Source organism: Pimephales promelas, chromosome 1 (genome assembly GCF_988280905.1).
Source record: "Pimephales promelas chromosome 1, fPimPro1.hap1.1, whole genome shotgun sequence".
NCBI classification, from domain to species: Eukaryota; Metazoa; Chordata; class Actinopteri; order Cypriniformes; family Leuciscidae; genus Pimephales; species Pimephales promelas.
Window position 1 is genome coordinate 31,906,173 of NC_142769.1, and position 12,810 is coordinate 31,918,982.

At 38.4% G+C, this 12,810-nt stretch overlaps 1 protein-coding gene across 1 annotated transcript in view; it reads left to right on the top strand.

Annotated features, from left to right (window-relative positions):
• Positions 1-1,054: 1,054 nt before the first annotated feature.
• The window catches only part of fto (FTO alpha-ketoglutarate dependent dioxygenase), a 134,989-nt gene continuing 123,233 nt past the window's right edge, over positions 1,055-12,810 (top strand). Inside the window, exon 1 of the mRNA XM_039657074.2 lies at positions 1,055-1,132. Coding sequence (XP_039513008.2) covers positions 1,055-1,132 — 78 coding nt within the window. The remainder of the gene's footprint in view (positions 1,133-12,810) is intronic.

Here is a 12,810-nt window from a genome sequence, read left to right on the forward strand (position 1 = left end):
GCCAGCCACAGAACCAGCTTCCAGAGGAGATCAGATGTGCTCCTAGTCACATTCAAATCCAGACTCAAAACACTTCTGTTTAGATGTGCATTTACTGAATGAGCACTGTGCACGGTTCCTCTGACTGTTTGCACTGTATTTCTTCCCTGTTCATTCTAAAGTGTTTTAATTATTATTTATTTTGATTTTAATTGCTTCAAAGCACTTTGAATTACGATTGTGTATGAAATGTGCTATAAAAATAAACTTGCCTTGCCTTTGTTTTATTGTATTAATTTAGATATTCTTGAAAATGTCACAAAGCCTAGTCCCAGTAACACATTAAAGTTTTTTTAAGAATAAGTATTTTTAAATCTCTCTTTCTCCCCCATATAATCAAAAGTTCAGTGAAATGTAGATTATTTTATGCATGAATATTTTGTATTTTTAACACACACACACACACACACACACAATTATTGCACTTTAATATTATTAAAAATACAGATTTTTTTTCATAGTATTGCATTTATTTAAATACTCTTAGAAAGGTCACGAAACCTGGTCCCAATACAGTGATGTTTATAACGTATTCTTTCTGCATGCAAGAAAAAAAAGTCTGAATCACATACTACTTGAACTCTATTCTAAGCTGAGTTTCCCATTCCTCACGGCAGGGCAAGTCACTTTATCAGATAAGTTACATATTATTTATAAGACACATTTAGTAAAAGAATCAACCTTATAACATGACATCTACTAGCACTGCATGCGCATAATATCTGTTACCAACCTCTCTCAACACAACTGCGAAGCTTTTTATCCACTTCCGGTTCTACTCAAATTACAAGCGTGGTTTTCCTGGCACGAGGATTCTGGGAAATGAAGTCCTAGCCGGAATGCGAGGTACGACTTAAAAATAAAACACTTATATAAAATAACAACAACCTGTTCATTAGCGTTCTTATTTCCTATAAATTCATAAACATCGCTAAGTGTATATTTAAATAGACTCAATAAAATGTCACACCCTAACGGCACAATCTAAAGACTACATAGCCCAGCACGGCGCGCTATGAAATCGAGGCAGCGTAAACAGTACTTCAGGAACATGAAAAGATCGGATGACAGTGAGAGGGAAAAGAGGAGAAAGGTATCGCTTGTAGTTTTCTCTCAGTTCGCCAACCACAACATGCAGTTGTGGAGTTTATAATACACCGTACAGCGTGTCCGTTGCGGTATTGCACGCGCTGGTTGGTGCTGTGTGTTCATTTGAAGTGCGCATGTGATGCTGCTGATTGCTTCTGTAATGTTTGCTTTCTTTTATCGCAAGAGTACTCTGTACAGAGTCACCCGGCACACACGAGTGTGTGTTGAGGCACAGCGCGGGGGGAGTGTTTTCTGATGACTGCCACACTGACTTTGCCGGAATGGCTTGTGTAGCGGCATCACACAGTGCTTTCAATGTTAATGAATGAAGTCAAGAGGAGAAGACGCGTGTCCATGTGTGTGTCACTCTGCAGGTGTATCTGCTAAAAACCAACTATTCCTAATTTATTTGACCAATTTATTGAAGCGCATGTGTCGTGTTTTCAGACTTGACGGCTGATTCATCCATGAGCTGGTCTAGAAATGAAATGGGCTGTGTTTTTAATTTAGCATACACTGTGTTATATAAATAACGGTTGTGGTGCAGCTGTATTTATCTGAACTTGTAACTTTTTCAGTCTGTCGTCATGGTGTGAAGCTTGTTGGTCCTGAATGTACAGTGATATTGGTCTTTATCACAACATAAACCCTGGTTGTGAAGTTTTTTTTTATCCCACTCATTACATGGCTCCTTAAAGGGACATAGAGAAATATTAATTTGAAGTTTTATTTTACAAACATCTCGCTTAGATGAACACCATATAACTTTCTGCATTCAAGCAGTATACTTCTTATCAGTTCATGCATTCAAACCCATGACCAATACGAATCAAGTATTCCAGAGGATAATGGTCTTTTCTTTTAGGGTCATAACATAATCAAGGCAATAAATACCCCTTAAGTGAATTTCTTATCTAATTATAGGCTAATACTTTGATATAATTTGTTATATCCCATACTAGGTCTGTCCTAAAGTCATAAATGATTATACTGTTTTTTTTATATTGATAGAAAACAAATGTCCTTTTAAAGGGTACAGAATGCATCAAAAATCAAATCCAGGACCAAATATTGCCCCTAAATAAAAGATAAAAGTACATTTCTAGCAACTGTCTCTAATCATTGATGGAAGTAACGTTGCGTTTATTATTGTACTTGACAGGTTGACATGTCACTTTCTGAAATTGTCTGCTGTTCTTTGGTTGATTGTCAAAATGCATACAATTAGTTGTTTTTTTGCATTTCAGCGTGTTTGATTTGTTAGTCGGCACAGTGAAGTTATCAGTTTAGTCAGCAGCCTATTTCTCTTCGGTTCTCTTTTTCCTGAACCGTACCATTCATTTCCCATTTTACTTTCTTTATTTTGTTCAGTTTTAGTCTGCTCTCTCTCTCTGATGCATGCTTTTGGATCATGTCTGACAGCAGGGAATCTATGGTGTGTGGTTCCTCCACTTTATTGCAGCTGCCACAGGGACCAGATGAATCTGTCTTTCTGAGAACTTGATCCAGCTAGTTTTGGCTCTGTACAGCAGACGGACAGACAGACATCTCTGCTACCCTGCCAAAACGTATCTCTCTCCTTCACAAAAATACAGGGAACAGGGCAGAAAACCGCAGGTCAGCTAGACTGAGAGACTGGTGTGTGTGTGTGTATTCCTGCTGCATGTCCATTTAATCATTCATAATAAATAAAGGAGAGTACATTTTTGTCTCAGCCATAAACATGTGCATTTATACCCAAAAACTAGCCTATAGGATGTAGCCTGTGAACTATCCTTCTCTGAAAAAGGAATTATATTTATTCTTAGTTCAGCTTTGCCAGGCATTTCCTAACCATATGCGGCACATGTGTATGATAAAAAAGACCACTTCCATTATCATGCACTAAAAGAGGGAGACTATTGGCTAATAGCCTATTAAAAACTGACTTCATGCTTTTAGAAGTAGCCTTACGTGGCCTTCAACCTGAAAATACTGTTTTAAATAGTTGATCAAGAGACATTGGATTGAGTTTCTGGTTTTAACGTTGCCAGGGTGACCAAATATCCCACTGAAGTATCATTCAATTACAAATGCAATTTTGGCCTCTTTATTGTATTTGCGGAGGGATGTGGGCCCTGTTGTTTTTCGTTCGTCACAGTTATGAAATAGAAAAGTGCTCGTTTTTTTCCTCCTTCCATCTGCCGAGGATGTTTTGCATTTCTTCGCACTCGCAACCTTGTTGGCATTCGCTGCTGCTTTTGACACCTTTGTTGATGACTGCCTGGTATTATGATTAGCTTTTACTGTGATGAATAGTGCATTTGATTAAAAAAAAAAAAGTAGTTAAATAAATAAATAATGATTTCATTATTTCACAACAGAAGTGTACGTGAGGAGCACAGAGAGTTGCCAGATGTTCAGTGGCTTTCACTCCTCCCGTCCCATCTTTCAGAGAGTTCTCGGCTCATTGGCTTTCCCGGCTCGTGTGTTTTGCTGGAGAAAGCTGTTTAGGCTATTTCGTTCCTGAACACTCATTAAAATGTTTTGTGTTCCCCTTGGCGATTCTGTTAAATTAACAGCTAGCTTCAGTTCAGGCCTGATTATGAGGCCACACAGCCAGTCTTGATTAATCAATTTCTCCCACAAAATGTTCCTCTGTAAATTAGTGTTAAAGTAACGATTTATAGGTCCTAATGCCGAGCCGCTGTCATGTCGGAGCCGGTGTTTTAGCGGGAGGTGGTGTCACTTTTGGCGTAATCAGCAGCTTTCCTGCCCCCTCCCCTGCCGTTTTCCCCCTCTTTGTTCGTCACCGTATGCCTACGTCCTATTAATGAGTCCATAATAGAGAAACAGTGTCGGACAGCCACATAAAACACACTCAGGAATACATAATTAGACCGGCGTTCAAGCTGCGCTAGGGGCAGATTTATATCCGGTGATGCAAAAAGAAAGAAAAAATGAAAGAAAATACGGAGGCAGTGTAGTGTAGCTCATGATTTCTGATTCCTGAAATCTGTAAAGAATGAAAAAAACAGGCGAGGGGAAATGAGGGAGGGAGGGAGGGCGGGAGTGTTAGAAAAAATACTGCCACAGTTGATAATGATACCATTACACTAATGGAGGCAGCAAATGAAGTAGCAGGCGGACACTGTGCTTTATTGCCATAGGGGGTCGTTTTCTGCTGCATTCCTAATGGCTGGAACCGCTGGTATTGATCAGGCCATCATAGCGCTAATCCACACGCGCATTACTTACTGCCACAGCACCGTGTCAGTCTTTCCACTGCTGCCACCCACAGCCCACCCTGCTCCCTTCCCACAGGCCCTGCACAAGACCCCACAAAGCCTGTGATTTAAGGGTCGAGGGTTGGTTGGATGGTGGTCATTGAATGTCCCCTTAGCCAGTCTTTTGTTTTATGATACACAGAGGGGTAGTGAGTGGACTCGGTGATTAAGTACAGGCATATGTGTTTGTTTAATTAAGAGGTAACGCATTATTGGCTCTTCTGCCTTTTTGATGGTTAGGTAGTTAGTCTGTGTTTGAGTTGAACCGTGAGTGTCTTTTCTAATGGTTTGGACCTGTAAATAAGTCTGTAGGCTTATCCATATGCATTGGTGAAGCCATCTGCTAAATGGCAAGTAAAAACACCTGCCTTGCAAGATCCTTGATCAAGTGTTTTACTGGACTCCTGGTGAAAGTGTGTTCAATTAAAGAATGGCTGATATGACATCAAAAAAGAGGAAGCATTGTGTTTTCACACTTAAATTATCTTTTTTTAATTACTGAATTTATTTTATACAGGTATTGCTTTTATAGAGTTTTTTTTTTTTAAATATGTAGCCTAAGTGTTTAATAAGTGTCTTTTTTTTTTACATTTATTATTGCATATGCAGCATAGGCTAACTCCTCAGTTATGCCCAAATTTCATAACTACCTTTCAAATGTTTTAAAAAGTCGCTTGTGCTCATGAATTGATAAAAATACAGTAAATTTGAATGTATCTTTTCGGAATAAAAGTATGAATTTAAGTATTAATAAAATAATAATAAAAAAACTTACTGACCCGAAACTAATCAATGATATAAGCCTCCTGCACCGAGGTTTTATCTTATGTTCTTTCCGAACTTTTTTTTCTCATGAATGCTCCAGTTCCTTCCGTAAGCCCTTATAGCACTTGATGATGAAATCCGCTTCATCACTAATGGCTTAAAGCTCGATTAACATGTACCAACAGGCCTTACTTCAGCTCAGCCCTGTTCTGCTGTCATCTCCGCAGCCCCTGCCCTGTCTGAGCCATCAGTCTCGTTTTCCTGTATCAGCATATCGGCAATAACCTCTGCCCTCTGCTAATCAAACACTTCACCTTAAGGGAAACATTCATTCAGCTTTCTCATTATGATTGCTTCTGTGGTCATAAAGATGTATATTTATATTTCCCCACCTCGTTGCTCTGCTGTTGCAGGGAAACTAGATATTGATCTAGATATTTAGTCATTTCTTTCTGCTGGGACATCAATATTACGCTAACATGTATGCGAGCTGTGCTTGACCCTGGCCCCTGTCTCTATCCGTTCTCCCATTGGAGCTCAGTGATATACTATTCTGAAAAGCAAATCAATGAGTGAATATGAAGTTTGAGGAGTAATATAAGGCGACCCTGAGGCCTATAGCAGCCGCATTGATCCAATGTGTGGATTAAGGTTGATTTGTTTGTTGTGAAGCTTTTCACCTTTAGATCATCAAGAGGTCCGAGTGTGTACACAAACGCACACACACATCACCTAAATGCCTTTATGGTTATTTCCTTAAGTTCCATTACATCTTATTTGCATTTACTAAGACTATTGACCATATAGGCTGATGTTCATGCTTTGTTGATCAGATAATCATGTGGGTTTGTATTATAGGCCCATATTATGAACATACCATTAGATGTCTCTTTATGGTTCTATTTAATAATGTCATTTTTATAAAGACATTCATTTCTGAAGATGGGCTTTAGGATTGTTTGTTTATTCTTCTTAAAAGGGCTGATCAGCCTGTATGTTCTTTTTATAGTCTAAGATTGTAATTGGTTTTATGAGTCATAAGGTGGGCTTTGTCATTTGATTTTTACCCTCTTCTAACATTTAGTTTTTGTGTTTAAATCGAATTGTGTTAAAATGTCACTTCTAAGGGGGTAAGATCTGATCACAAAAAGGCGATCTGTCAATGCCATCTGATATAAGACAGAAATACGAGATGCCACCTAGTTTTGTTAGCCTTGTCAAATATTAGGTTGTTATACTATATTTGCATGTACATAGTGCAGTATAGTAGATTGGATTTATATTTGTTTTTCACATTTATGTGACCAGCTGTATACCCAATTCGATGACAATAATCCGTTTAAAATCGCATTTATTAATCCAATCCAAGTGGACGATGCTAAATGCAGGTTTAAACAGGCTCTAAAACATTGAGCTAGTCCACTTTCGACCACTTCATGTTCCAACAGCCACAAATGACCACCTGTTCATATGTAAAATGCTTGAGCTTATTTTGTCCATTTATATCAAAAAATTGAAAAGGAAAAAACAACAACTTTACCTGCATAGACCCTCCCGTCACAGAAATCCGGAAGTGGTTGATTGAAAGTGATAGATGTATTAAAACACCAGGCGTAAACAGGAATATTTCTCCCTCATCTAATATCTGTTATCTGATTTACCAAAAACTGATCTTAATACCAGGTGTAAATGGGGCCTGTGTAGAAGTGTAATCTGAAGTAGGCCTAAGGCCCAAACATGCCTCAGTTATGTATGGCTTAAGGGGGAGGTCTGGCACATTCATAGGGGTTGATTTGGCAGCTATTGGCTGATCAGTCGTGATGTATAGTCAATAATCAATGTGATCAATTGCAATAAGGTTACCTCAGAAAAGCTTTGAATAAACATAAGTTTGACCTTGTAACCTAGACGTCAACAGTTTAGTCGTAAGGGGCTTCCATTCAAATTAGTTTTAAAAAGGCCTGTGATCAGTCTTCTAATTCTATTCAGTCTTTTCTTTTCAGATATAAATAAATGTTTAATGAAATATTCTAATTATTACATTTGATTAATTTTTACAACATTGCATAATGCAATAACACGGAATGTCAAAAAATTAGAGAAATCACTCTATAATTTTTCCATCTGGCTGCTGAACAGCAGGCCCCTTCTTCGCTGTTTATTTGTGAATTTATTTTCTTGTGTAATAGCTCACCTTTTCTTGTAAAGGGAAACTAGCTAATGGCAGCCCTTTGCCCAACATCTGCTTCCTATTGCCAGTCCAAAGTCCCTCTTTCACTGGAACTACAGGAGGCCACTTTCACTAGAGCCTGTAAACACTAACTCTTAATTTGTACATCATAAGTTATGTTCTAAAAATGAAGGGAGTGAAAGTGGGCCTGAGCACCTGGCGTGTGTTTGTGTGTGTGTGTGTGTGGATGCCCAATACATGACGAGGCACTGCCCCATAGTTGTGCCAGTTGGATGCTGTGCTTTATGTCTGCATGTGCCAGACAGGAAAATGTATCCTGCCCTGCCAACCTACTGCTGGGTGTGCAAAGGCAATGGATTTAGAGGTAGAACCAGGAGGCTTTGAGCGGCTTCTCATGAATTAGATGGATTTTTACCTGCTTTTGCTTATAAAAAATGTTTAATTGAGATGGGTTGATTGATCAATATTTTTAATGCTCATTTTGTATCAAGGGAATTGATCCTCACATTAAAGATATTGCTCCAAAGTTTTTTTTTTTTTTTTTTTTTTTTAACCCAGTGATTGTAGTATTTGTTTGGTTGCAAATCATTTGTAAATCCTGAACTTTTCTTGACGGGTTACTGCATAATTGAGTTGACCAATGAAATCAGGATGGGGTTTGTGTTTAATCAGTTTGGAAAATAAATCGTTCAATTTTTTAGGCTTCGGATTAGGATTGAAAAAGAGGCTTTGGTGGTTGTTTGAAATTAAGTCATTATCTACTATAATTTGATGATCAAAATATAATGTTACTGCAAAAATGCTGGTAAAATGTGTAATTGAGATGATTGAGATAACCATTGCAACATTTTGACTTCTCACAGTTGTAAAATAAAAACATGGAGACCAATTGTTTAAACGGTTGGGAGCTGTTTTTCCATTTGTCAATCAATTTTTCAAATCGTTTACTTTCCCAACATAGAGGGAGCTGTTTTTTTTTTTACCAGTTAAATCATTTGAAGAATTTATTACACCTCACTTTCTGATTTATCATATTTTTATATATTTCTTATTTTTCACTTTCATATTTAGCTGCAGTATCTAGCCTACAAGGCCATTTGTTTTCTTCACTTCGTCACAACTTTTGTTGGCATTTTGAAAGAGTGGCTTCACCATATCAACAGGTTAAATGACACCTTGTCAAATGTCTGGTTTGCGATGCTCTTGTTTCAAGGTGAGGTGCTGGAGGAGTGAAAGTGAGAGCGCTTGAATGACCACTGATGCATGACACTGGCCCCTCATTACTGTCTCTTCCACCTTTACCAGTACACACACACACAGTTTTGGTTGTGAGCGGTGGCCTATTGAACGCTCATTGGTATGCTTGTGGTAATTTTACTGTCAAAACTCCCCCTCTCTCTCTGTTTCTGGCTGTCTTTCTCGCTCTCTCAGTCTCTGTGCCCCTGGTCATCCAGCTGTAAGTTCACCCTGAACTTCTGTCAAGCACATGATCAGGGCTGCATAAAGAAAGCTGCTCTGTTTTGCTGTCTATCATATGCTCTGCTCTTCGTATGCTCTCTCTATCATATCCTCTCTCTGTCTCTCTGTTTGTGATAGGGCCGTCTCTCCTATTGTTTATTTAGATGAGATCAGCCAAGGTTGGTGGTTCAAGTTCAGCTGTTATGGTGATGAGCAGATGTCAGCGTCCTGTTTTCCTAGCTGAATGGAAGATGTCTGTCCCATCATGCTTTGTTTTAGGGGGGTGTTTTTTTTTGCTGCTGCATTTGGTATTCTCCAAAAGCCAAACTTTCTTAAAGATTTTAAAGTTAGTTTTAAACACAGGCCTGTAAAAATATAATTCATGGTGTAAATGCATTTACACATTAAGTCACTTCAAGTCATTGGCTTTTTTTCTTTTGCTTTTAGAGTGTACTTTTACCCTTTAGAGACTGATTAAAAGAAACCAGTGCCTGCAAAGGAGTCCCAACTTCGTCACGCTGTCATTTTAGATCATTTTTTTAATTTATTAATTATTTTTTTTGTTATATATTGTCAAATTACTTGCGAATCCAAAATACAATATGAGTCTGTGTGACTGGACCACAGCGCTGCACAGTTTTTCTCGAGCCAGCTAATAAAGGTATTCTGGATTACTAGAAACATCCAAGAGCTAAACTGTGCTGAGCTGTGGCCCTCCAGGAATTGAGTTTGAGACCCACATCTTTCAATACAATTTATGGGTCACATCAGAGAACTACTATTTTAGATATTTCAGATATTTATATGCAATACCACACACATAAACTACAAATATTTTGAGGAATGTTCTTTTTTACAGCCCTGTAAGTTGACTGAAGAGGTTTGACAACACACACACACGCACTGCAGGCCATTGTCACACACTTAAAGCTGACGTATACAGTAATCTTTGCTTATAAACAGCCAAATCAGCATGACACACACTGTGATTATGAACATAATCCTTCTCTGACACTTTCTTACCATGTGTGTTTGAGCCCTATACGGGTTCGGAACACATTTTTGCTTAATCGCATTGTCACACATAGATTGTCTGACATTTTCTCCCTTCGTGGTGTGTTTTTTGTGCAGTTGACACTCTTGACAGGCCTCCTCGCCATTGACTGATGGCACGTATGGATTGGACTAATCCAGGAACCCTTGTCTCTCTCAAACACACACACACACACACACACACGTGCCACACACTGTCTTCGGTTCCGCACACTCAGACAGCTTCGGTTGGATATCTCTGTTTGTAATGCGTCCCCTGCTCAATGATGACAATAGGGATTAAACGGCAAGGTTTTTTTTTTTACACATATTTCTTCTCTTTTCCTGGTTCTGAAGAAGAGCTTCCTTATCAGCACTTCCAGGATCCGCATCATCCCTCTCTCCTCTCCTCCGCTGCCAATTACACAGCGGATCATTTACTTCAAGGGTATAAATGTTCCAACACAAGTATTAGCGAGCAGAGCTGAGTCGCTGACAGATGTACCAACTTTAATTCTCTACTTGTGTGTTTTTTTTAAAAACTTTAATTAATTTATGTATCATCCTTTCTTCCCTCCCACTTATTCGTGATAATCTGGGTTGCCATGGCAAAGGGGAGGAAGTGTCTCTGCTGTCACTCAGTGTGTTTTTCAGTTTCAGCTAATATATTCAGGAAGACAGTAAAAGAGAGGTAAACACTAGAGAATTGAGTCTGTGTTTAGATGTGGTCTCTGATGGCACAGTGAGTGGTCTGCTGTCTGACGTGTTTCCATCACTGAACTTAGAATGGTTAAAACGGACCGTTTATCAGTTTGGACCAATGCAGCGAGAGGCCGTGAGCATATCTTAATCAAGCAGGCAGCACTGTTACTACAGCGAAAGAAAATAATTGAATTCGCCACTGAAGAAATAACATCGCTGCGAGATCTAGTGAGAAACATTCACATTTCTCTGTTATTAACGAATCAAACAGTGCTGACGTGGAAACCAGGAAGGCAACGTTCACCATAGATTTACTGTAACACTACTAACTGTAACCATTGAAGTTGGCTGAAAGAGTAGGCTATAATGCTTTCAAGTAGCATCACGTCAGTTTTATTTTGACATTATGAATACAGTTGCTGCCCTCAAATATTAATCTGAACTAAAATAAACCTTTGTTTATAACTGCTACAATATTACATTTCTTTTTGTCCAAGGAGTTGTTTGGTTTTATAAGCTCCTAAGAAAAGTCAAGTATAGCTCCATCATTGCTGTTAAAAAAATATCAAACTTTATGATGTTAGTTTTAATAAAAATATAATTAAAACAATTAAATCAAGGACATTTCTCTGGGATTTCTTTCTTTTTGCTGTATCGGAAACGTACCGAACCGAACCATGACACAAGTGTATCGTATCGAACCGTTACACCCCTAATAGAGAGATAGAGAGATTTAGATAATTTATTTATTAGACACACACACACGCAAAAACAATGTGTGTGTTTAAGTGGTACATCTTTTGCTTTCCACAGGACCATAATTCACTCCCACCCTTCTCCACCCAGATGACTCGTCCGCCCTAGCTGGTTGACCACTGGTCATTTGGTGTTACGCAGGTCAGTAGGAGTAATTATTTCAAGCCGCTGACTACACACTGAAGATGAATAGTTTTTGAAGAGAGTGTAATGTGTGGCTGACCCGTGCTGACATGGACTCTACAGCCATGATTTATCCCCTCGGTCTGTGTGTGTTAACCAGAGGAGGGTGACAGCGCTCTTAGCTTCACTTCCATCTTCATCATAGAGAACAGGAGACAGTTGGAGAGAGAGGCTAAAGGGGATGCTATTGCACTCATCATCATTTCCTCATCTTTCTGCTGCCTCATATAAGGGACTTATGTCTGATCTCTGACTCACAAAGCAAAGGAGATGCCGAGACACTTGTAACCCTCGGACAGTGTGCCTTTTTTTTTTTTTTTGATAAAACATGACGAGTTTATCTAAGGCCGTAGTTTTACCATTTGATTTAAGGGATTCAGTCAAAAGTGGACAGTACTAAATTCAGGCGTAAAAAAGCCAATGTTCACACTGCAAGTCTTAGTGCTCGATTCTGATTTATTGCTCAGATCTTATTTCTTTGTGTGTCTGTTTTCTTTTTCTTTCTTTCTTTTTTATGTGGCCAGTATCGAATTTGAGTGTGAACTGGTCACAGTACTGAAGTGACTTGAGATGTTAAGACTTGAGTTTTCTTGAAAAAAACAACAACAAACAAACAAACAAAAAAATTGTTTTTTTTTTTCATCAGTTGTTGAGTGGATCGAGGCATTAAAGGAAGAGCTGATGTTTAAGGACTAAATGATAGGAGGTTTCTACTGTTAAAAAAACAACAAAAAACAAACAGGTCGGAGTCAAACAAACTTTTCTTTTTTTTTTTTTTCTATTTGGGCTACTTTTGCCTGCATTCTGAATATAACAGTGTCTTGAGAACTAGCATGTAGTAGATTTGACCACAAGTGTCTACAGGACACATGCATGTTGAGGTTTATTTACAATTTGTCACTTATTTCCTGATTAGCAGCATTGCTTAATTAGTTAATGATTTGAAGAAGTTTTGTGTTCTGCTGTGTTTGTACATGGTTCGTGTAAGTCACAGTGTTACAGATTACAGATCTTGGCTGAAAAGAGCTTAAACTTTAGTGATATTGGCTGTATTGTGGGTAAGTGTAGATTTCTACATTTTGAATGTAGGCCTACTTGTATTTCTCATTTATTACTTAAATTCGAGATGTAAGGGGAGTAGCGTCAGATTGTGATGTACATCTGAGTGTATGTAGAAAAAAAAGTAGAATGAACGGGACTTGATTTTTTCCAGTTGTTGAGAAAAGGCTGGGGTTTAAGTGGATTAAATGATTGAAGTCTGTCACCAGAGAGAGAGAGAGATGTCTGTCGTTTCACTGGAAAATTGAGTTATGACATTTTGCTTTTTAA